The sequence below is a fragment of the Peromyscus maniculatus genome, chromosome 22 (genome assembly GCF_049852395.1).
Source record: "Peromyscus maniculatus bairdii isolate BWxNUB_F1_BW_parent chromosome 22, HU_Pman_BW_mat_3.1, whole genome shotgun sequence".
Classification (NCBI taxonomy): domain Eukaryota; kingdom Metazoa; phylum Chordata; class Mammalia; order Rodentia; family Cricetidae; genus Peromyscus; species Peromyscus maniculatus.
Genome location: NC_134873.1, coordinates 59096244 through 59123187, shown reverse-complemented (window position 1 = coordinate 59123187; position 26944 = coordinate 59096244). Strand labels below are relative to the sequence as shown.

General features: G+C 37.9%; 1 protein-coding gene across 36 annotated transcripts in view; it reads left to right on the top strand.

Annotated features, from left to right (window-relative positions):
* The window catches only part of Nrxn1 (neurexin 1), a 1071743-nt gene that overhangs the window by 737212 nt on the left and 307587 nt on the right, over positions 1-26944 (top strand). For all 36 annotated transcript variants that reach the window (XM_076559341.1, XM_076559345.1, XM_076559352.1 and 33 more), the window contains one exon: positions 15284-15465. In XM_076559341.1, coding sequence (XP_076415456.1) covers positions 15284-15465 — 182 coding nt within the window. The remainder of the gene's footprint in view (positions 1-15283; positions 15466-26944) is intronic.

Genomic DNA, 26944 nt, shown 5'->3' with positions numbered 1-26944 from the left:
AATAAGTTCAGAGATGACTGAAAAGCAGCTGTCCTACTAAAAAGCTTGATCCAGCATGGAGACTCTGGAGCTCTCTGCACAAACTGCAGACAGGTCAACCGGTCCAAGAGGTCTCCTCTCTGCAGCCCAGTGGTGCAGTATCTCCTTCCTTCCCTAGTAAGCTGTTTTCTCTAATAAAGCTGAAAAGGAGCATTCTGGATCTTCCAGGGCTTTGCTTTTCAGACACAGGGCTGTGGTTTTCTTCTGGAGTCTCATGAGTGGCTCCTTCCCTCCTGGAGGGAATGTTTAATTCAGAGGAAACCACTATACAACTGACTTGTTCTATAAGGAAAGGTTTTCAGATTAGAATGTTTTATACTGTGGGCAGCTGAGCTGATCAAGCATCGACCATATTTTTCAGCCAAAACAATTCCATAGCCCCTTTTCTCCCCCATTACTGAATGCTGCAATACAGATAATTCCATCCATAAAAGAAGGGATCTGAGCTGAAGCTTGCAAGTCTCGTTGCATTTGCTCTTATTCTTACATGTGGAGCATTGTGAGCAAGCCAGCGCACCCTCAGTTCATAGTGTTCTGCATGCAGTACGGAGTTAGAACAAGCCTTGGTGGCTAGAAAAAGGAAATCAACTAAGCTTTCATCCATCAGCCTGACATCTAGACAGCAAGAGAGCAAAAGACATGCAGGACAATCAAAAGCAGTAAATCCTTTTCCATCAAACAATCTCTTCAGTTCCTGGAAGAAAGAGAACAGTGCAAATCACATGCTCAGATGACTGATATGACCAGTTCACTCAAGCTTCATAGGAATGTCATTTTAAATGCCTGGTATTACATTTGGGGACCATTATAAGAAAGATGTGATACAAGGTAGATGTGGTTCTGACTTATGGGCTTGCCACAGCTATTTAAGGAAAAAAACCTTGACAATATTTTCATTTGAACATAACTTCTCATTTGCATTCTTGCTTACTAAGCAGAATACAGATACAGCATCTTCCTGGGCCTCTGCAGTGTATGAAGTATTATAGACCTGCAGAGATTCAAGTGGCTAAATTCAAACATGGGTTTATTGTATACCTGAAGCATTTCCTTTTCAGATGTTTCCTATCCAACAGGCACAGCATCCACTCCTTTCAAAACCTAGGTGTAACTTCTAGTTTCTTTTTCTTTACATTATGATTCTATATCTGCCAACTTCTATTAAAATATATTAGTTTATGTCAGTATAATTTATTCTTTTACTAAATTTAACCTTTTGAAGGGTCTCCTTGCCTCAATACCTTCCCTTTCATCCCATTTCTATATAGAAGTCAGGATAATCTTGCCAAAATTCAGAGCTGATTATGTCATTTCTCCAATTAACTTAATCTACTTCAGTTCATTTGGATTTAATATGACTGTTATAGGTCTTAATAGGGAATTTTCTTTTGACATGCTGACTATTATTTGGGGTGAGCATGAGCTGAAGTTACTAAAGGGCTTACTAACTTCTTTTAAACTTGGTAAATGTTTGGTATTTGGAGGGAATATTGCTGTTGTGTTTATTTTTTTATCCACTTATTCTGGCCTGTTATTAGCTCCTTATGGCCTCCAAAATCTCCAAGCAGACTTTTATGTGTATGAATGCCCTGTGATGTAACAATGGAAGCTGTCATCTCCAGCTGAGTCTACTCTACATATGCTGTCCAGGAAGGGTTAGCGTGGGAGGCTTGTGATGTCATTGACTGGAGTAGAAGAGAAGCTTCTGCTGACTTAGGAATTTATGCTTTCCAAATTGTAACACAGTACAAGGAGGAAAATAGTGGTCCAAATAGATAAAGATATGGCAGATGCATGATGAAAATAAGTATTGCTTACAAAGAATAAATGGCAGAAAAATAAAAATGCTTGAAAATATCCACAAATTTGGTGTTATTTGGGAAGAAATGATAGCATCTTTGTGGGAGGAGAGGTTTACCTTACATTTTTTCCTTTTGTAAATGTTCCTTTTTTATTGATATTTTTAAATACTTATTTGCATAAAAATAAATAAGCTCCCAGCTCAGGTTAGATATCACTTGTTTTGTGTTGTAATAGTTTGAATTCCAGTAGAATCCCTTTAGGACATTCTTCAAAGAAAAGGGGGGTCCTTGACTTTCACCCCATTTTTTTGATTATTTTACATATCTATTCCCAGTGTGGTATTGATTTATGGAAATCTCCCCTGCTTTAAGAGGAGAACATGATATTTTATTTCTTGATATATGTGCTTTTATTATACATATATATGCATAGACAGCTTAGTTTCTGTATCAGTTTTTAGTACATGCTTGCTAAGCTTGAAAGAAAAGTGTATAAATGTATATAATTATTTAAATATATGCAAAAATTTGCTCCAAAGTTCCATGTGAGAATGTAAACAGAATACTGAAACTTTTGCTGCTTCCAAATTTAACACTGGAAAAAAACGTCATCTAAGGGAGTTTTGTTTTATTGTGTTTAATACTTTCTTTTATTTTATAAAAATAAAAGTATTTTTAATTTATAGTATTGTATTCATGTTCTCTAAATTATATTTCATTTAAAGACATTGATAAACAGTTGATAACATGGATTTTTTAAATTTGAGGCACAATACTTAGTTAATTTCCCAATAATATGTTTTCTTGTATGTATAGTACAGAGATACTCAATTCTAAAACATTTCATGAAAGTAAAGTCATCAAAAAAAATTTTTTTTTTGGTTTTGTGAGACAGGGTTTCTCCGTGTAGTTTTAGTGCCTTTCCTGAATCTCTTTCTGTAGCCCAGGCTGGCCTCGAACTCACAGAGATCCACCTGGTTCTGCCTCCCAAGTGCTGGGATTGAAGGTGTGCACCACTACCACCTGGCCCATCAAAATAGTTTTTAGTATTACATATTTTTGTTTACCACATCAATTGTGGCTATCTGTGAAGTGTGTGGTGATAAAAACCCAGCAAGGAACAACAGCATATTTTTGTCATTGTCAAGACATTTATTTGAAGAACAACTAATATATTGGGCAAGGTAATGCATGCCCATAATCCAAGCACTTGGAGGCTGAGGCAGGAGGATGGTTAGTTTGAGACCAGCCTGGGTGACACAAGAAGAACTTTTCTCTAAATTAAATCCAGAAGAAGAATATGAACCACACAGAACATATGAAGAATGCACTCTACTTGTATCTGTTGTGTGGAGATGGAAATACAATACCGTTGTTCTACAATACAAATCATTGCTGTCTAATTTTTTTTTTTTGTCTGTGAATGGGACCAGTTTTCCACTCCAATTGTGGAAACAGTGGCATATCTGAGAACCATCTGATCAATGATGAAAATGTTCTTGGCTAAGAGTAAGGGAAGCAAGACATCAATTAGCATTTCAATTTCTCACTCCAGGGTAAGGAGAGATTCTAGGCTGAGTAACAGTCTAATATAGAGAAGCAATGTATGTTTTACCTGAGAATGGATTTGGGGGTAATTTTATCTCTTTCTGCTCCATTTATGTTTTTGTTTTTGTTTTCAATCATGGCCATGGGAAAGGCAACTGTTAAGACTCTGGAGATGTGTAATTTATCTTGTGAATGGGAATGCAGTGAAGTTAGAGATTTTCTGATAGTCAACCTGGCTGCCATTTTAGATTCCACCAGCTGTAGTCAGCTCATATGATCTAAAGTTCTGACCCACAACCAGCCTGTCCTCAAAGATAAACAAAATCAAAGCAGGGCAGAACTGTACTAAATTGCTGAGGCAATATACAGGATTACATTTCTTGCCATTCTCTCTTGTAGAAGGTTCCAGAGAATATTCCTATGCAATTTTATTTAACATTTTGATTAGTTCATGAGGTATCACTGGACAAAAGGCCACTAATCTTCCCAGGTGGCACTCTACATCCTTTGGAGAAATAAGATTTTCTTTTTTTTTTCCCCTCACAATGAAATTCAGGTTAGGAAAGACCTTCCTGTACAAAAGTGCTTCCTTATGGGTGCTTATTTTGAGGCGAGAATATGATTAATGGGTCATGAGTATCAAATGTAACTTCCATTCAATGAGTTAAACAGGCAAGAAAAAAAAATAGAAGAACTGTGGAGAGAAACTGAACTCAGCATCTCTGAAGGAAAATGCTGGAGAGTTTTTAAGAAACCCCAGGATAAACCAGTGGGAAAATACTGGAGGATGTTGGTAGAGATAAAGTGGTCCATATCACATAACTACTAGGCCTCCTGTTTGCTAAATGGCTCAAGAATCAGGTTGTACATTTGCAGGGAGACTAGGAGATCTTTCTTGGTGATTAGGTTTAAAAAAGCTGGCTCCTTGGAAAAGACTTTCCCAAGTTCTGAAACTGAAAAGATGCTGGGCGATTGTGTCTCAAAGTCTTTACAATTAGGAGGCTGCTGAACAGGTGTGCTCTGTAATCAGCTGTGCCCCGGTTCGCCTTCTCAGGCTTCAGGTTCTTAAACCACACGTTGACTTTGTTTTGCAAATACACAAGTTGTGTTTGAAAGGGAAAAGGAATAGGAGAATGAGGAAAGAGCTTGGCAGCCCTTTTGATAGGAAATTTTCAGTTACTTTGTGATTATGGATAAATAATTTCACCTGTGTGCGTACCATTTCTTTTTTTTGCGCCTAAGAGATCATTGTAACCCTCCTGTCAAACTTGCTTGACTGTATTGAGGATAAAAAAAACCATCGGGGGATGCTTTGTTGTTTTGTTTTAAAAGCTATATAAGCATTTTTACTATAAAAATGAGACCCGGAAACACACAGGTCTATCCAAAATATATAGTGATTTTTCTAACAGCAATGGGTCCATTTTGATGGTCATGGTTTAGAAAGCTGCAATACCCAAAATGTTGCCTCATCCCCTGAGAAGAAAGGACTAAACAGTGTCAGGGCAGTGTGCAGTCACTTCAGGCCCGAACTGGAAGAATTATCTAGCGTTTCTGTCCTTGTATCATTGGCCGCCACCACAGCACATAAAACTCCTTCAGCCTGCCCCATGGGAGAATGGAAAGTGGAGGCGCTACCAGGACCTACTAACTCTGGAGCATTCTGTACTAAAGCAAGTGCAATGCATAGCAGCAAACACCAGCCATCTCTGCCCCAGACAGAAATGAAGAGAACATTCACAAAGCAGAAATTTCTTGTAAGGGGAAAACAGCAAAACCCCCAATAACTCAGCACGTGATGGATTATCAAAGTACCAGAACTTAGTCAAATGAGGAGTCCACTCTTAGCCACGGAAGCCCTTCCATTTTCTCAAGCTCCCTCTCTTTATTAGTACTTCCCAGAAAACATTTCTTTTGATGGTATACAAACTATCTTACATTGAAAGTCCATGGAACCACCCACTTATTATCTTAATGCCAGATACGTTTCATGAGTAACTGTGTTTGGTACAAGGTGTTTGGATATTGTTGAATTTTCAGAAAGCTTTCCATGTCGTGTTTTAATTCTTGCAAATTGCTTGCCAATTTAAAGTGAGCTGCATCTAAACAGTAAGTAATTGCTTATGATAATGAGTGCAAACTAATTTGCTCGAATATGTTAATATTCACACAGCACTTTTATACTGCCTGCTGTTCCAGAAACACTGCTCTCTCTTGTTGAAGTGTCGCTTTTAGTGTTATTGTTACACATGTGACTAAAATCACCACTTCAGGAGTATTTATGCAAAAGTCATATCTGGTGACGGCCTCTGTATTCTAAAGAAGGGACAGAAAGTCATGTCATCTTTGATGAATGATGTGGAATATTTGAGTAAGAGAACTGAAGCCTTAATAATTAATTCTAATTAGTGATTGATGGCAGTAAGCTTACCACACTGGGTTAGAAATGGCCCCTCTTTCCATAAGAGCCATAAAACTTAATTTAAATCACTTCACAGACAGATGGCATCCAAACTTAATTTAAATACAATAACCAATTTTAAATGAATTCAGCATTTTCAAATGCCCCTAAATCCAAGTGCTTAAGTATGAAGCCTGCTTCACCCCCTGAGTGCCCTCTGCTCCTTGGTCTGCATATCTTCTCAGCTGTGTTCATGGATATTTCTTAAAGACTCTAGATTTTAAAGACCTGTGTTGCAAACTGAGGGTCTTCCGAAATCAGAAACAATCTGAGATGGGAGTGGAACTATCTTGTAAGTTAGTCTAGAAAAATAGAATATTGAGGACCTAATACAAAAGAAGACATGTTTGATTTTGACTTGCTTCAGGTCTGATTTAGCACTAGAATGTTCCAGTCATTCCAACTTCAAAACTCCTCCACACATGCTCCTGCATTTCCCATGGATGGTGAAATGCAAAGATCTGTAGAGAGAAACCATTAAACAACAACAACAGAAAACCTAGCACTTTCAAAATCCGTTTCCTTTGTTGACTACCGCGGGATAAAGAGTTGGTTTTTGTTATTGTTGCTGTTTTTTTTCAAACCCTTCAGTATCTGAATTTTGCATTTTATAAAAAATGCCCATAGTAAGTGGCCCAAAATCCCTGTTCTCTGCTTCTTGTAATTATCTTTGTGAAAGTAGAGGGTACTTCACACAGAGGGTTGAGTTTCATGCCTCTTATAAGCTTCATAAGCTGTTTCAGAGCATGAGCTGAGAATAAACTGAGTTACAGATATTTTATTTTACTTTTATTAATGTACCTGCTACGGTTATTTTTCCCCTCCTAAGTGTAAATTAATGCTAAAAAAGTGAGAACTTGTTTATTTTCTCATAAAGCTGGAAGGAAATCTTCTGTGATAAATACATAAAATATGATCAAGATTCTCTTACATGCAACCTCTTTCTTGGGACATTAATATCACATTTTTCTGTCTTTGAAGTTATCTGACTCCCAGTTAACGGAAATTTGCATTTTGTAGAATTTTTAATGGGATAACATGTTAGCATTTTTAGTGCTGTCCTTGAATAGTCCTGACTCCAACTCTGAGGCTTTATTCTGTGTTTATCTAGGGATTTAATGCAGGGGACAGTGATAAGACACTGTTCTTAGACAGCCTGGATTTCTTCCTTTTCAAAATGTGATTTCCCATTTATTTGAGTGAATCTACTCCCTATATCTAAGATTTTTTTTGTGTGTCTTTTCTATTCTTTCTGAAACTTTGATCCCCAAATTAGCTCTTCTCTTTCCAGAGCCTTGTTAAGTAATGCCTTCTCCAAAAGAATTTGGGGCTCTTTTGAGAGACCAGTGAATTCTTTAAGGTGGTTTATATGCGGAATATTTAAAGTTGCCCTAAGAAAGAGCCTTTGCTTAACATAGTAGGCTATGGGTTAATCATTGAGGATCTTTGAAAGGACTAATAATTAGATAAAAAGCTGGCAAATCTGATATTGGTTCATGTTAAATTTATATTAAGATAAACGAGGAAGGGACCAAATCAATAAAGATGTATACTTATTATAATTTAACATTGAAAGTGATACAATGTAAATTGTGTCTCCAAGAATGGAAATAGAAAAGAAATTCAATGTGTCACCATCTGATTGGCTGTTGATTGAGATTTCATAATGATGGCACATACTTTTCCATCACCATCAGAGCACAGCGTGGTGCTTTGTACACAGTAAATGTTTAAGTAATTTTGATGAGTGTACATTTTTTATGTTTATTTACTTTACTTTTGAAGTTTTCTGTCATGTTGCCTTTGTGTTCTCTATCTCCATATGCATCTTTGGGCTAGTATCTCTGCATTATGTCAAAAAGTCTCTTTCAAGGCTGGAGAGATGAAGTTGCTGCCCATTTAGAGTACTTAGTCAGAATTCCCAGCACTTAGATGGCAGCTCCTAACCATTGGCTAAATGAATGAGTAAATGGATGAGTGAATATCTGGTTTACTCGTTGAAATGATCCCAGACTTGGCTGCTTTGCTTAGGCAATTTGTATTTTAACATAATTTTTTGAACATTCACAATTAAAGTTTGAAATGAAGAAATGGAAGGGTATCACCAAAAATCTTCTGGTGATTCATTATTTTTAAGAATTTGCTAGAAGTTTACACGGTTTAGTTAATGTTCTTAAGAATAATATTTTTCTTAAATACCTGATGGTGTGATTTCTTCTCTCCTGATTCATATTGCTTATAGCGCTAACGCAAATTGATTACTGAAATACCTGCTGGAGACATTGTAATAAAGTTCACTAACTGCTTGAGGGCGCCTGATTTCAGAAAGGAAAAAATAAACATTTGATGTTCCCGGGGTTACTGGTTTTATGATTACTTTGCTTGATTTTATTTTTAGTTCTAGATCATTTTATGGATTTCCCTAATCTGATTGGCAAAAAGACTACCACTTTCTTGTTTTTATTCCCAGCCATATAGTTAAGACCAAGACACTTGAAAAAGTTCCTAGGCTCTGAATTTGATCTTGGAAAAAGTTTGTCTCACTTGGCAGTTTAAACTGTAGAACACAAGTATTGCTAGAGGGGGTATTGTCTAAATAACATGTTCAAGAAGAAAATAGCAAGTGCTTTGAAAAGAAAATATGGTTGCTCTAGGCTTGGTAGCACAGGTCAGTAATTCTAGCTACTCAGGAGACTAAAACAGCAAGGTCACAGGTTCAAAGCCAGGGTAGTCCACAGAATGAGTTCAATACAACCTGAGCAACTTAGGGCGACTCTGTCTCAAAATATAATATGACACCATCTCAAAATAAAAGTGATGCGTGCTTACCCAGTAAGAAGTTTCCATCAAATAAAACTATCAAGAAAATGACAGGGCAGAAAGCTATCTATGAAAGTCTATGAAGCTGTCTATGAAGTCAGGAGTCATTTATCTCAGATAGTAAGTATGCATTTCAATAAAGTCATAAAGAAACTTAAAACATTTGTCTAATAAAAATGATTTTCTAATAAATAATCTAAATGTTTGTTTGAACTGACTGTCATGGAAAGAAGCCTTTGAAAAAAGCATATGGGCTGGGCAGTGGTAGCGCACGCCTTTAATCCCAGCACTCGGGAGGCAGAGGCAGGCGGATCTCTGTGAGTTTGAGGCCAGCCTGGTCTCCAAAGCGAGTTTCAGGAAAGGCGCAAAGCTACACAGAGAAACCCTGTCTCGAAAAACAAAACAAAAACAAAAAAAGAAGCATATGTTCACAAATGTAGTATACATATATTTTACAATTTGACATTTATGAACATTTACTTCCATGGTTCAAGTGTGTTCCTCTGTGCTACCCAAAAGAATGTTTTAGGGTGTAAATAGACCCATGGGTTACTCTTGAGATGGTGTCTTGTCTAGAGTGGAGCTGAAGCTTGTGCAGGCTGGCTTGCTAGCTTCCTTGCTTTGTTTTCGGGACCAAGTTTCCGACTGGCATTTGAGATGTGTGTCTACATCCACTCTGCAGGGCCCTGTGAGGGAATTCCAGTGCGTGAGCAGAGGTTCTCCTCAGCGTTCAAAAACATCCAATTTAATGGAATTCAGCAACTTATTGTTTTAAAGTTCAATAATCTTCCTTAATTTTATAACTTAGGGTTCTGATAGAACATACAACTGCCCATTTATGACAGCCTTATACCTCTGTCCAACCTCACTATGACGCTGAGCTGCTCCAGTAAGAGCGTCCTTAACGGGGAATTATTTACTTGGGTAAGGCATCTAGGCCAGTAGCTAACAATTTCGCTTACCTAAGTCTTGCTCTTTTTCATTACTAAGGGTCCAATTACCCTCTTTTGCTCTCTAGTCTATTTATATACACGAGTGAATTTGTCCATTGTCCTAAGTGTACCTTAGCATCTTTATTTTCTAATGTAATATAATCTTGCCTAAATTTTTCATTCTTAAAAAAAAAAATTAAACATTGAAAACCCAGTAGTGCTTTGATTTCATGATGTAATTCCTGTGAGCATGAACACTTTTGCAATCATTTAGGAAGAAAATAATCTGTAATTGTATGTTAGTGTTAATTATTAATATTGTTGTATGTTTCACAATTTAGTAACTTTAGAGTTATTCTTAGACTCTTTTGTAATATATAGTGGTCTTTTTTTTTTTTTTTATTAATTTTTGTGTCTAGGTCCTTTACTCCAAAGAATAGATCCCATATGTTAAAAATGCTCAACAAATTTAAATTAAGCAATGGCATATTAACATGCCTATAGGAAGAATAAAAGCTGTCATTTATTATGGTTTTAATTTTCATCTGACATCCCTAGAACTTTTTCTGGATAAAGCTTTGCACTGCTGTTACATTTAATGGAAACATAATGGCCTGAATATTTCAAGTTAGTTACAGGATTATAGGCCTTCAACCAAGAACCTTTTATTCATGTACTTATGAATTAGAAGCTAATGTTTTCAGAAATTAATTATGTTATTGTGCATGTATCAAGGATCTGGAGCAACCAATAGTTAAACAGTCCTATGCGTGCTGATTGAATTTCTTTATCAAAGAGCTTCAATACATTTGGGGGAATATATTAGCCTTGCTGAAATAAAGTGAGTCTGAGATGGGAGTGTTTCAGGAGGGGACAGCTGTTAAGAGAGAGCAGGGGAAGAGAGTGTCCTTCATGTAAGTAATAGCGTTCAGTAAGAGCTGAAAACGACACAAAAATAAATCAAAACCCATGTATAATATTTGCAAACATTTATTTTAGTGCAAACTATGTTGACATTCCTGAATATGGATCTGATGGTGCTTGCTAGCTTTGTTAATGAATTTAGGGTGAGTAATAGAGATTGCTGAAAGGCGTTAAGTGACGAGATTCCCCAGAACCACTTTAAAGTTGAGTCATCTACATTTAGTGAGATGATGGATGCCAAGGTCAACTTGCAACAAATCCATCTGTCCTCACTCACTGATGTATTAGTACTGGGCACCTAGATACATGTATAAGTAATTAAGGTGGTACATTCCTCCATAACCTTCTATATAGATATAAAGCTTGGTAGAGTGATTATGATATGCTCCTATCTCTCTAAAATAACACTGTTGTTATAAGAATAAACATTTAAAATAAAGCTAGTTTCTAGTTCATTTATTATATATGTAATTTATTTAATAATCAAGTGAATATTTGCCTTGTGCTATTAATATGGCCATGCTAAACGCTTTATTGTGGTGAGCTATTATTCTGTGGCTCACAAAAACTCCCATATGATACAATTTAATGTGACTTCCATTGTCCACTATTAGTGAAAGTAAATAACAATAGGGTAGATGTATGTGAAGAACAGTGCTAATCCAAGGAATAAAATATGAAATGATTAATAAAAATCACAATGCAGGAAAGCCCTTTATTAAAAGATAATTGGTTTGAAAATAAATTTGAAGTAAATCCTAATTTTCTCATGGTACTTATATTAAATTATCCAGCATTGTCTCAATGTTATTTTTTATATTTTCTCATAGTTTGGGTGTAGGCATGCATGAACATCCACACACACACACACACACACACACACACACATCCCCTGAACTCTCAGCATATGCTAGAGTGTGGGTCGCCGAGGTGGTCTTGTGTGCCCTCTCCTTGCAACCCTACAGAAGTTCCTGAAAACAGTGTTACTGTTCTCATCTATCTTTTCAAACAAGAAGTCCTAAACATAGAATAAGTTCCTAGCTCAGGGTCCTGTGCGTAATAAATGATACAAGTGGAACTTGAGCTAAGTCCACCCTAGACCAGAGTTTACATTAGACCAGAGTTGGCATTCGTCATTTCTAAGTTCCTTTGGTGTAGTAAGCACTCTGTCTTTTAATTTGCAAAGATACATACTTAGTGAAGAAGATTTTGAAATTTCAGCGTAATGGCTCTCTGCTTTTGATCATGAGGACTATTTTCTAGCTGAATGGAAGGAGGGATTGAAGAATGTAAAAGTTTTTTTTTTTTCAATTTTCATACAAAATAGAATTATAGAAAAGAAGCCAGCAGGTATATAGGGGTGAGCAGAAGAGTGGCCTTTAGTCTAAATCTTCCCTTTATTATGAAATTGTGCTTTTGAGTTTCCTATCAGTATAGTGCTTGTGGTGTATACACAGGGCAGAAAAAAGAGTGGAGAAGTAATCACCAGGTTCATTTCTCTTAGTGAAACTGAGAGCATCCAAAAGTCACCACATACAGGAAAGACCAGCTGGTAAAATGCTAGTGTCCAGGTCTCACTGTGTATTGAGAAAGAGCAAATTGCATGATTAATTCAAATCGTGAATAATTATATCTATATTATATTTATTTCACTGAAAGTATAAACATTTAGATGAACACCTTTGAGCCAATAATGAAGCACTTATAAACATTTATACTTAGAAAGCTTTGGTAAGTAGCATCACTAATATTACTTTATATGCTCAAACATTGTAAGACAGAAGGGAAGCATGAATATGGGGTGAAAATGTCACTATGAACAGGAGACCCTGGTTTTGGTATGGTAGATTGATACATTCAGTTAACTTTTCCCTGGATGTCTTGTAATAGAAACAGTAGCATACACAGGCAGGGGTGGTCCACGCCTTTAATCAGGAGGCAGAGGCAGGCAGACTTCTCTGAGTTCGAGGCCAACCTGTTCTACAGAGCAAGCTTCAGGGAAGCCAAGGCTACTCAGAGAAACTGTGTCTTGAAAAACCAAACCGACCAAAATAAACAAAACAAAACAAAACAAAAATAAAAAAGAAAAGAAAAAAAGAAGAAAAAGAAACAAAGAAATGGTATTGTAATAAAAACCACACATCCTGTGTCAGGGGTCTAGAAGCCGGGTTATAACTGGCTTTGCCATTTAACCAAGTGTGTGGCTTTAGCAAAGAAGTTAATTCTTATAACCGAACTTCCTCAAATATAACATAGGAGACTCTGTTCCATGTGGAAGGAATGAAGAAATTGTCACAAAAATGATTTTTAAAAGGTCATATTCAGCCAGGTGTGAAAACTCAGGCCATGATCCCAACACCTGGGAGCCAAAGGTGGGAATTTGAAACCAACCTGAATAAAATCCTGTCTCAACATATAGTAATAACAATTAAATAAATACATAAATAAGTAGGTAAATAAATAAATATGAACAATATACCAGGAAATGTAAGCCAATGTTATTTGCAACATGGCTTCATTTGGTTAATTCTGAAAGAGAGCATCAAAATTCCCAGATAGGCTTTCCTTTTTTCCCTTGTTAGTTCTCTAGTCTGGAACATTCCTTATTTGGTGTGAAATAGTATTTCATGTGCATTGAAGAACAAAGGAACTAAAAAGAGAAAATTAATAATCCTCTCTACTAGTCACAGTGGCGTGGCTGCCCCGGCCCCTTGCTCATACGTTCCCTTGTTATTGACATTCTTTACTGAAATAGCTAAGACAAAAAACACCTTAATAATCTTCATAAATCCCAACTAGCAAACAGAGAACAAATAAAAAATAAAACAAAACAACAGACCTTACACACAGCGCTTGCTTAGTACTGTTAGGGTGAATGAACTTCCGGGGATAGAGAACATAAAAGGTGAATTAGTTCCTTTTCCCGTCGTTGTGACTAAACACCGGACTAAAGCTGCTTGAGGAAGGAAGGAAGGGTTTACTTTTGGCTCAGAGTATAAGGTTACAGCAACCCGTTATGGTGGGGACACAAAAGTCGGAAGCAGCTGTTGATGGTGCAGACCGCAGACAGGAAGTGGAAGGAGGCCGTGCAATGTTAGAGCCCACAGCTAATGATTGACTTCTTCTAGCAAACCTTTACATTCAAAAGGTTCCTTCCAAAATGGTACTACCACCTGGGGACTGAATATTTAAACATGTGAGCTAGTGGGAAGGTTCATCTTCTAACTCCAACCAATGGGCATTCTCTTTCTCTCACCCTACCTCCCCTCCCCTCCCCTACCCTCCCCTCCCTTCCCCTCCCCTCCCCTCCCCTACCCTCCCCTCCCTTCCCCTCCCCTCCCCTCCCCTCCCCTCCCCTCCCCTCCTTTCCCCACTTCTCCTCCCTCTCCTTTCTCTCTCACTGGAGATTGAAGATATTGCTTTGCATTTGCTGAGTGGAAATTCCCCCACTGAAACTCCTCAGTCCTATTCTTCTAAGATTGGGTCTTACTTAGTTGTCCAGGCCAGGTATGAATTGAGTCTATGTTTCAGGCAGGTCTTGAACTTGTGATTTTTGTCTGTTTAGTGTCCCTTGTAGCTGGAAATACAGAGGAATACTTTCAGATGCAACGATACAGCTCTATTCATCCCCTCTCTCTCCTTGGATTATTCATTGTGTGTGTGTGTGTGTGTGTGTGTGTGTGTGTGTGTGGTTGTATACATCACATACATGCCTGGTGCTTGCAGAAGTCAGAAGAGGGCATTGGGTTCCTGGGAGCTGGAGTTATAGATGGTTATGAGCCATCATGTGGGTTCTACGACTAGAACCTGAGGCCTCCACAAGAGCAACAAGTGCTCATAACCACTAAGACATCTCTCCAGCCCCTTTCTTCTCTCTTACACATTTTTCTTCTGAAATATCTTCCAAATCTTCTTCCTCAAGGGATTCCTTGTGTTCAGTGTGAGAGATGGTAGCGAAACGGTGAAATGGGACTCCCCTGCACTGAAACACTCTCCTTATGTAAACTTGATACTGTCTGACATCTTCATCCTATAGTACAGTCTCAACCCCCATGACTGAGAGGATAGCATTATTCTCCATGCTGGAGGATGAGTATTCACCTGGAGAGAATGAAGGGGGTGAGAGACTCTCATAGGTGCTGTGTTATTTCATAGCCCCTAGATGCTACATGTTAAGATCTGAAGTCCCTAGGTGAGATGTGTTATGTGTATTTGTTGACATGACTTCTGGTGTTTATGGCTGCTAATTCATAAGTTATCTTGTGTCACACGTGAGGAGACCTTTCCCCATAAATGTTTGATGTACTTTATTTGTGGCAGGCTGCTCTCCTGTGCTGTATGACCCTGTCACATCCACACGCAACCCTTCTTTTGAAAACAAGTTGATATATGTTTCTGCTGCCTTCTAAAGCCTCCAGTCAATGTTTCCTACTAAACTATTTCTTAAAAACTGGCAGGAAGAAATGCAAGTCCATTACAACCCATGCTTGTCCAATTCAATGCAGAAAGCTGAAGTCTACCATTTGTTCTGGAGCACCTGCTAGTGGATTTAATGGGTGTATTAAAAACTGAGTAGCTACTCTGTTGCTGTTAAAACAACTCTTCCCTTTTTCTTGAGCAAGTTTCATTGAAATCTATCATTTGCTTTGCCACAGTTTGTATATAAAGTCAACATATTATTGCTATATCAACACAGGACATGGGGAAACTTAGACTTGGTGTATGGGTACTAATGGGATTTGTATTTTGTTTTACAGCTGGGACAACGTATATCTTTAGCAAAGGTGGTGGACAGATCACGTATAAGTGGCCTCCTAATGACCGACCCAGTACACGAGCAGACAGGCTGGCCATAGGGTTTAGCACTGTTCAGAAGGAAGCAGTGTTGGTGCGAGTGGACAGTTCCTCAGGACTGGGTGACTATCTTGAACTGCACATAGTAAGTACATTTCAAATAAGGTTTAGTATTTGCTTTTCCTCATTAACTTTATGCATATGTATGTATATATTTTCCCCAAATACTTGTTATAGTAAATATGAATGTGGGTGGAGCTAATAAACTTTAGTACTACTGTTGTTAACATGTACTTCACAATAAGAAGAAAGTTATTTTTATTTTTGAATCTTAAGTCATGTCAATTTTATGCTTGCAAAGACATTTAGGAGTGAATTTCTTGCTCCAGGAAGATTTTCCAAGTTAATAAAGTAAGTTATTGCTCAGTAGCACTGTACCATCTGGCTGGAAGCAGGGGGTTGTAATATTGGTGGTATCCAAAGATCTGGATGGGTATTCTTACCTCTTTTCTTGCCAGAGTAAAAATTGTCTAAAGTTACATGCTGTGGGAGGGATGAAGAAGGAAACTTTAAGTTGGGGAATGTAAAAATGGCAAACATGATTGTTTCTGGGGCATTTTGTACTAGCTTTGATAGCTGTCTGGAAAGTTGTGGGGAACATTTGCTTTCCTGTCTCAGCGCTGCTGAACTTCACGTGCAAATTCAGCCAGTGCAAAGTAAAAGGTAAATAATAACTTATAAAAGAGATGCATTCTCTTTAGTTTCCATAACACACTTTCTCTTCTTTGCAATGCTACTTTTAAAGAATTACCAAATACAGTTGTAGTTCTTCATTTTCTTGGTTCTCTGTATTATTTCTGAAGAAGAATGCATGTGCTTTAACAGCTAAGAGTCATTAGTAGTTTTCTGTGTTGCAAAATCATGATCAGGAAAACATGACATCTTCAGAACTCTAGGTCTAGGCATATACATCAGTGGTACAGAGCTTGTGCATCATGTGCAAGGCCAAAGGATCCATCCCCAGCAACATTAAAAACAAACCACCAAACAAAAATCTCAGGGATTCTTGCTTTGCCTACAGTCTTCCTCTTCTTGAAGTTTCAGACATTTCATTCTCTACAGTTCTATTTGAGTATCGTCGATTGCCTCATTCTATTGATCATGAAACTTTGATGTTTTGTTTATGTTTACCTGGTCTATGTTCTGCTTTTACCAAATGCTAGCTAGGTCTTCAAAGGTTCATGGGTCAGGTAAACATTTTCCTTTTTGATAGAAGCTGGCCTTAGGCATTAGTCCCATGATGACTAGGAAAACCAACGATCATCACACTATATTATCACAGACTGACAAGGTTTTAATTCTGAAAGACTTTATTAATTTTTTCTTGATCTTATTTTTACATTACATTTCCAGCATTTCCAATAAGCCAACTAAAGTTTCACACTGACCACAAGAGCTGAATTCATTGCTAATCTTAGTGTGTGTGTGTGTGGGGGGGGGGCTATAAACAGCAAATAACACCTCAGCATAACCATTATTGAACCATTGTAAATTTCCATTCAAAATTCACTTGTCATAAAATGGCAAACCTAGGAAAGTAATTTCAGCTGCCTTTCAGCAAATACCTAACAATCAAAATTGAAAGCATTTGGATTTTTATAGCATCATAAATTAATGATCAGTTGAGATAAACTTCGCAGGGCAGTAAGGAATCTTGCTGTTTAGAGTAATGTCAGTTTTCAAAATATATTTTCTCAGCTCTGACTTAAGAGCTTTGCTAGTTCAAAAAATATATATAAATTAAAAAGAGAGAAAATAAGACCTTTGTCCTTCTAAGAGAAATTACTTATTGATCCGTAGCCAATTACACTTTTAGCCTGAGAAAGGTTCTACAATGATCGCCCTGAAGTGGTAAGGGGCTGTTATTGAATTACTCAAACTACTGCTGTTTGTTTTATGGACAAAGGGATTGGTCTACAGTGTTGACCATTTCTTTCCAATTCTGACCAACAGTAAGTGCCTTTAAAAGTAAATAGTTGATATTTTCCATGTCTGCCCCATATGTGTCCTCCTGGTCATGACTTTTTGCTTCCCTTCCTCCCAGCTCTCCCCTTGCCTGGCTATTCATTTTAGAGTCAATGCTTATGTCCACATTATATTTTTCTTGGATTAGAAATCTTCAAATTTACTTTGCCCCTAGAGCTTGTCCTTAATTGGAGAATGGATATTAGTGTCCTACTCTTAATCCTGAAATTCGCCGGAGAAGAACCAGTTCATTTGGGCCAAATTAAAGCAAGCTTTTATTAAAATATTAACTACTGACCAAGATAGAATTTGGTCAAAACCACTACCTGGAAACTTTCCAGCTGAGTGGCCTCAGGTTTTATATGAGCAAAACCCACAGGCCACCAGACTTTCCTGTGAGGCTTTGCTGTTATTTTCCAAGAACTATGTAACTCCCAGAATCTCAAGAAGTTAACTGGTCCTTGGGCAGGTGTTATCTTTCAAGAACTACAACTCGCAGAATCCTAGGAACTTACCTGGTCTTTGGGCAGGTGGGGCTTGCAGGTTAACTTAGGGTCTAACATCACCACTGTTGAAGTCAGCCCTGCCCACTACTCTCTAAGGCCAGCCTAAGTCTTGGTTCAATCAAACCAAGGGAAACCCCTCCCCTTCCCTTTTGTTCATTGTCTGCACAGCATGCCCAGCCATTAGGGCTCAAAAGCCATTTATTTGGACACGAGTCATACGCAGTTAAAGTGATCCCAGAGTTGGGTTTTGGTTTGGTGTGACTGTTTTGCTGGTTTTAATACTGAACTGTACCTCTAAGTTCTTTTTATAACTGGATTCATGAAAAATTAGGAAAGAAAAGAGTAAGGGGGAGAAATGGAAATCAGGAAGGTAGAAAAGCCAGGAAAGGGGAAAATCAGAGATGGAAGAATAGATGCGGAGGAGACATTTGAGAAGGCTTCGCTTTTCTCTTGGTGTGTGAGCATGAGTGGTGGCGTGGCTTTTGACCCCGATTGTCCTTCAATTGATCCTCCTCCCTCTGCCTCCAGATGATGAGGATCACAGCCAGCATGCTTGGCAACTATGTTTGATATTAATGACTAAGTCTGAGAACATTCAAGAGCTGTTTTAATCTGAATTTTAGGACAATTGTCAAATTAATCCTGGTTTTCGAAAATAAATCCTGTTTTTCTTTTCTTTTCCTTTTTTTTTTTGGGAGGATGAAAAAGTTAAAAGTGAAGTATAAAATTTTAGAATATTACTATTGCTAAGCTGACATGTGTAACAAGTGACATGTCTTATCTACACAAAAGTTAGACATTTTGGTTACCCATTATACTGCCAGGAAGTTTTATGTGAGCTATCCAAGTCAATAGCATATAAACTATGTATGGATCTCATCTAAAAATCTTGCTTTGACTTTAATTGATAGAGAGAGGTAATAAACAGGAAGGTTGATTGCATCATTAAAGATACTCCATTCTTGCTAAAAATGCATAATGCTGTTTCAATTAGCTAGCTGTAAAAGTCTGATTGGCATATAATTTCAATGGAAATTTGAATATTTGGTGTGGCTTATCTTCCCATTTTTCAGAGTGATCAAGTTTGACTTCATTGGAAAATGTAATCACATTTAAATTTTGATTAACTGTGAACTTGAAAAAATACAACAACTTGGGAAAAGTTCACTTTGAATCAGGTGTCCTAATTTTGATAGATTGATTTTTTATATTAATATAAATTGCATCAATGTAGAGTTCAAAGCCAGGTAGATTATTGATTGTAAGAGTTTATGAGGAGATGAGGAATGATGAAGATTTGGAGTGAAGAACCACTAAAGTTTTCTGAAAGAATAAATGCATTAATTAAATGTTGAAAATACTGAGTCATGGATTAAGAGTAAATCTTTAACTTCTCAGTAGTCAAAGAGCCTTTTATAGGTGCAGTTTAGTTTCTATATAACTCTGAGGATGTGATCTAGTTTCTTATTGACAACATAGAAAAAGTATAATAATTTACAGTTACTGTTTTATAGTAGGCTGTAATTTAATTGATGCTAATTTATAAATATTTGATGCAGAATCCTTGGTTGTTTTAAGAATGCAAGTGGTTAAAATTTTTGTTAGATGAATCATTTATATTTTTTCATATTTACCCCATTTATTATATAACCTTATTTTGTCATGAATGGTTCTCTAGTTATTTCATATTTTTCTGACTTTCAGATAAACTTTATGATGTCATGGAATGTGATTTATAATAACAATGATGATTAATTAAAAAAAAAACCTTAAGGAAACATGGCTTGTTACCCTTTTTGAAGGCTGTCCCATAGTATGTATTGAACATCTATTATGTCCCAGTTCTACATTAGGCTTTGTGGATGTGAATAAGTTGACATTACTTAGATATTACATATACAAGTGGACAAATCACATGGTTTTTAAGACAAAAAATATAAAGTGACTTGCAAAGTGTTATGCCATCAACATTCAAATTAGTGATGTTGAAGGCTTTTAGTCCATTAAAAATATTTTCTTAGGAACAATGAGCAAAACCACTGAACTAAAATTGATTTTGTCAGTTTTAGCATATAATTTTTATCAGATATAGCATTTAATGTTTCTAATATTACCACTTTCAGAAAAAACTCCTGTAGGTATCACTTTATGGGCCTTACTTGGTGATTAATTTTAACACCTCCCTGTTTATGGAAGAAAGCCAGTGTAAATGAGGGCTCATCCCTTCCATGGGTATTAAAGGTGCCTTATTCTAAGCAGTGAAGGTGGAGGAGAGGATGTTAGTGCAATGCTTTTTGAAACACTTTCATCTTGGGAGCACGAAAGAGCATTGCAAATTCGATTAGTGAATTATTGTACCCTTTTGCCTTAAGTATTTTTTCTTTGTACTTTGCTGAGGTGGAAGCTGCATTTTGAAGCCAAGCTCTTAATTGATTTTGATTTACAAATATACCTTTGATTAGCATTTTTAGTGTGCACTCAGAACATTGTATTTATAGTAAATATTAAATGTCTCAAAATAACTTGTCAATACTGATTCATGCCTGACCTTTTTTCATCTTTTTCTGTCTGTATCCATGTTACATGACTACAGAGTTCTAATGTTTTAACACTCAATCCAAAACATCTTTTTAAGGTCAATAATTGTATAAGGGTAAATACAAACATAAACAAGATAAAACATAATTATTCCCTCACAAGCTTTTCCTGATTTGAAATTATGCTCTATCTGAAATGTTCTTTTTAACCAACAGATGCACTTATTTATAAGAGTTTCATGTTGCCACATAATATTTAAATTAAACCCTTAAGTCAAAATCAGTAGATATTTCACATGGTTTTGTTTTCCTGGTTCTTGTAGGAATTAATTAGAGCACATGTAGCCAATTTGACTGGAATTTTAAAAGACTGAAATAATGGCTTTTCACCATGTGTTGAAAATTTCTTGTCATCCAAGCTGCTGAGGTATGAAGGACACAGTTATCTCTGGGGAAGATGTGTGAAGTGATGCCCGCATTTCTGTTGGCGATGAGGCCAGCTAGTGCCAGGCTGTGTTGGGGAAGAGCCAAGATAATGGATGCAAAGCCTTCCTTTTCTTTTTTCTCCTTGGGAGTGTCAACCTCAATTTAAAAAGTCAACCATGGAAAAACTCTCCAAAGATATTTATTTATTTATTTACTTACTTGTTTGTTTGTTTGTTAATGGCTCAGTCTTACCATTATAAGCACAATCACACTTGTCCCTGTCAAATGTGAGCATACTGAATAATGTTAGGGCAAAGAGAAGCTTTTTTCCCCCTCCTTCTTTTTATTCTTTTTTGGTTTTTGTTTTTGTGTTTGGGGTTTGTTTTTATTGCTTGGTGTGTGTGTGTGTGTGTGTGTGTGTGTGTGTGTGTGTGTGTGTGTGTGTGTGTGTGTAGCAGACGTGTGGAGATCAGAGAGCAACGTGCACCTCCCATGTTGGTGCATTCCTTTCATTCTCTAGGTCCAGAGGATGGAAATCAGGTCATTGGTCTTGGCAGTAAACACTTTTAGTTGCCTTTTTATTGCTGTGAAGACACACCATGGTCTTTACATCTTACAGAAAGAAAGAGTCTATTGGGAGCTTGCCTACAGTTTCAGAGGGTGGTTCCATGACCATCATGGCATGTAGCATAGCAGCAGGCAGGTAGACTTGGCACTGAAATAGTAGCAAAGAGCTTACATGTTGAGACAACCATCATGAGACAGACAGAGAGAGGGACAGAGGGGAGAGAGAGAGAGAGAGAGAGACAGACAGACAGACAGACAGACAGACAGACAGACAGACAGACATGCAAGCATGCAATCACTGACTGGAAGTGGTGTAGGCTTTTGAAACATCAATGCCCACTCTTAAGAACACAACGTCTCCAACAAGGACACACCTCCCAATCCTTCCCAAATAGTTTCACAAACTGGGGATCAAGCATGAAATATAGGAGCCTATGGAGGGCCGTTCTTACTCAAACCACCATGCCCCCTTAGCCATCTTGCAAACCTGTAACACCCTTTTATTCATAAGTTCTTTGCTTTGTTGACTTTCTTTTCCTCTTTTTTCTTTTCTGGTTAGGAGTTGACATAAGCTTGTGTCTTTTTGATTCTTACAACTTGCATGTTTCTTTTACAGAAGTTAATGCAGTTTCTCTTTTTCTAAGCAGCTAGTAGTTACAAAAGTAACTTTTGTGCTAGTCCCTTTAAATGAGCCTCCAGCATTTTCTCTCTTCTTGAATTCTGTTGTAAAGTTTAAAGACTGAGACCCAAGACTGACTTCTTCCTGTACTTCTTCAGTTCATGTTTATCATTTATATGTCTGTATTCTGCCTCTACTTCTCAGTTGTTCCCCTGTCTCCATTCTGAATACTTTTTAGTCCGTTTGTATTGGTTAGTTGGTTAAATTAATTCTTCAAGATCATTAACTTCTGAACTTGCCTCTTTGATCATGTCAATCCTCTATCAAAAAGAAAGAACCATCAATACACTGATGACTCCCACCCACTTACAGGGAAGGCAAGTTCTCACCTTTAAAATAAATCAGCTCTGCTTTCTGGTCATAGTTTCCCTTTTCGGGTCTATCTTCCACATGCCCCTTCTTGTTTCTCTGGTCTAATGAAATGTACTAACCCACTTTTTAAAAAAATTTTAAAAAAATTTTTTTATTTTATTTTACAATACAATTCAGTTCCACATATCAGCCATGGATTCCCTTGTTCTCCCCCCTCCCGCCCCCTTCCCCTTCCCCCCAGCCGACCCCCCATTCCCACCACCTCCAGATCAAGGCCTCCCCTGAGGACTGCGATCAACCTGGTAGACTCAGTCCAGGCAGGTCCAGTCCCCTCCTCCCAGACTGAGCCAAGTGTCCCTGCATAAGCCCCAGGTTTCAAACAGCCAATTCATGCAATGAGCACAGGACCTGGTCCCACTGCCTAGATGCCTCCCAAACAGATCAAGCCAATCGACTGTCTCACCCATTCAGAGGGCCTGATCCAGTTGGGGGCCCCTCAGACTTTGGTTCATAGTTCATGTGTTTCCATTCATTTGGCTATTTGTCCCTGTGCTTTATCCAAACTTGGTTTCAACAATTCTCACTCATATCAACCCTCCTCTTTCTCGATAATTAGACTCCTGGAGCTCCACCTGGGGCCTAGCCATGGATCTCTGCATCCAGATCCCTCAAGTCGCTGGATGGGGTTTCTAGCACAACAATCAGCCCACTTTTAAAAGAAAAATGTTTTTCCTGTTCTCTGTTTCTAAAGTTCTCTGAATTATTTCTTCCCTTTATTGTTTAATAGTTGAATCTCAGTCACCAAGGCCTCTGTTCCTATGCCCAGGGTTTCCACAGTTGCTCCTGCAATATTCTTATTTTCTGGTCTTGTAGGAAGATCTTATGAATATGGTTGGAAAGATGTGGTAAGACGTCCAGGATATTACTTATTATAGAGAATCTGGCCCACAGACTGCCCTTTTTTGTAGTGCCCTTTTTTTTTGCCCACGGTTTTGTAGTGAGTCTTAAGCTGTTGAACAGGATGTCTTCAAATGCTCTGTGATTAGTCAGTGGTAAGTTACTGAACTGTTTTCTTGTGCCCAGCTTTCAAAACAACATGGTTCCCTTGTTAGATTCTTGTTAGCTACTGAAAACCCCTTCCTTTCTTCTGTAATTAAATCATTTCCAGAACTATACCCCCCAAAAACATTTCTTTAGGCTGATTTAAGACAGCATACTGGGCCACCTAAAATGTAATTTGTGTTGATGATTGGTTATTTTGTGTTATAGTTTTCTCCTTTTAACAGCTTAGAACAGTTTGGTTACTATGCAGTTACCATAAGAAGTAAGAGTTAAGAATGTCTGTGCTATGAAGGTATTGGTATGTTCATTTTTATAATACTGTGTCTGTATTTTCCAGGAAGAAATGATGAGCCACTGTTAAAATATATGCAAATGAGTTATTAAGGATGCGAGCTTTGTAAAAGTCTAAGCACAATATAGATTGATGGAAAAGAAATGAAGTCACTGCTTGGGGCTTAATAACTGTTTTGAGGAATGCATGGTGAATAAGAGGTCATTTGCACACTGATAGGAAAATGCCTTTTGTTGCACAAAAGCATGGAAATTCATAAGCAAAATGCACGGTAGCCATATTTTTTTTGAAATGCAAACAGCATAGCAAACAGGTCTGCCAAAGACTAGAAAACGAAAGAATGGTGATACTATGCATTAGAATTTTATTGATGTTGACATTGAACCATGCCAAGTATGAACAGTTTATTTCGCCCCGTAGACCAGGCTGGCCTGAAACTCACAGAAATCTACCTGCCTCTGCCTCCTGAGTGCTGGGATTAAAGGCGTGTCCTGCCACCACCTGGCATGAATGGTTTATTTCATTCAAAGGAAATAACCAAGGTGGATATACAAGGGAGCAATTATATTAATAGCAGGCACCAATAATTCAAGTTATAAGCTGGCAGCGGGACAAAATACAGTTTTCATAGCCTGAGAAAATTGTTTTGATGATGAAAACATAAGATGTCACATGTTGTGACATCTTAGAAACTTTCTGTGAGAGGAAATCTGTCAGAATTGAAGATGTTTTTGTCCTCCTGAAAACCAGCTAAAGATACTGTTCAATCTTTCCGCTGGTGTAGCCCATCCTGATGAGGGATGCTGTTACTTTTGGAGAACATATTACGACTAAGCTTCTATGGAGACACCTTAAAGGTGGGCTCTTCCTATCAAGAAAAATAACTTCCTCCATGGACCTATTCCATTAAGCCTTCCTGCCCAGGGAAAAATAGAAATACAAAATTGGTAGATAAAAATATTCTTTGGGCCGGGCGGGGGTGGCGCACACCTTTAATCCCAGCACTTGGGAGGCAGAGGGTCGGATCTCTGTGAGTTCGAGGCCAGCCTGGGCTACCAAGTGAGTCCCAGGAAAGGCGCAATGCAACACAGAGAAACCCTGTCTCGAAAAACCAAAAAAAAATAATAATAATAATTCTTTGGTTAAGAAAAAAAATTTAACCAACTAATGATTAGGCTTTGAAAACAGACCTAAGTATTCTTGAAAATTCTCTCTGAGTTTTAGTTATCACATAAAAACTGCTCACTCCCAAACAGGTCCAAAGTCCTGACTTTTCCCCTGCCTCTACCCATCTCATGTTGATGTTTCTACCTGCTTAGTCATCTCCACGTGGATGTCTCCAGGGCAGCTCAGACTTAGTCTCACTAGAGACCAGTCTCACCATCTTCCACCTGAATGCCCAGCATTTTATCATTGATAGAAACCTTGCTGTTTTTGCCATATGTTTGCACTTATGACCTATCAGGCTCTTACTGACTTCCCAAATATCTCTTAGCCAGTACTGTCCAATTGAAATACAGTGTATGCCATGTGTGGAACTTTACATTTTCTAGTGGTTACATTACAGAAGTAAAGATTAAATTGGTTTTAATAATTAAATTACCTTTGGTATCTTTTAATTCATACATAAGTTATTATCATCTTAAATCTTGTCTAATATAAACGCTTACACGTCTCAGTTCAGAATCTAAGATTTTTATCACGAATCCTTTGTTTTATAAAATTTACAGTCATAGATCCACTGACTTCTTTATTCTAAGCATGCCTAGAATTTTCCATAGTTGAATACTATAGCAATTAAAATTTTATGTCTAAATAAATTTTAATTAGATATAGTTAGAAGTTAGGTCCTCAGTTCCATTAGCCATGTTTCGGGTGCCTGCACCAGTACTGACTACTGGACTGAAAATCATAGGTTTAGAATTGTTTTGCTCTCTATGTCCCTTATATTCCTGCAGTTTAATGGCCTCGTTTGAACAACTGCAATAGCCTTTTCCATAATCTCTCTTTCTGCAAAGCACACCTGTTAGTTATTATGCGGCACTGTATTATGTGGCGGCGCTGTTTACTGTGTGGGAAAAGCCACGAGGCACAACAAAACCCATTATAAGAGTTTATTAGGGAAAGGGGAACAGAGGGGATTTGCTTTGGCCTGTGGAAGATCGTGCAGGGAGAGAGAAGAGGGAGGGGTCTGTGACCCGCTTTTTATGGATCCCCCCTCACATGCACATATGGGCTTATATAGCTACACCACCCACTCATGCACGTAGATTACATGATTACGCTGCACACAAATTATGTGACCACACAGAGCATGGATTACATAGGATGTAAGGCCCTCCTGGAATGACTAAGCATCTGCCAGTGCGTACTCAGTTATGGGGGAGTGGCTAGAAATTCCAACAACACCCAGTGTTCTTAAAGCTATTTTTTAATGTTAGTATACAAAGTAATGGAGTTAGGAATGGACTTGTCCCTTTATCTTATACCAACAGGAGGACTGCTACAAACTTGAAACTTAGGGTTTCATTTGAGTTTTGATGTTCTTTCTCAATGGCTACCATCTTTGTTATTAAGACATATCTGACTAATATTAATTATGCCCTCATCTTCAGCAGTGCAAGGCCTGGTTTATGATAGAAATCAGTGAGATGTTGGTACTGTTTTGTATGATATTTTGTTTGTGTTCTGACAAAATGTTTGCCTGAAGATAGAGGGTAGAGCTAGACACTAATTAACCATAGAGACCAGGCAGTGGTGGCACACATCTTTAATCCCAGCACTTGGGAGTAGGAAGCAGGAAGATCAGCAGTTCAAGGCCACCTTGAGCTACCATTCTAAAAGAGAAACAGAGCTGGCAGTGGTGGTGCACGCCTTTAATCCCAGCACTAGGGAGGTGGAGACAGGAATGGGTGGAGACAAGATCTCCGCCCGTTCAGTCTGAGGAGTCATCGAGACAGGATGGACGATTGGGTCTGAGATTTTGTTGAGGTAAGAAGTCTCTAGTGGCTGCTGCTCTGCTTCTCTTGATCTTTCAGCTTTGACCCTCAGTAGCTGACTCTGGTTTTTTTAATTGTAAAGACTGATTAGGGGGTTGGGGATTTAGCTCAGTGGTAGAGCGCTTGCCTACCAAGTGCAGGGCCCTGGGTTCGGTCCTCAGCTCTGGAAAAAAAAAAAAAACCAGACAAAATAACAAGATTGATTAGGACTGCACATCA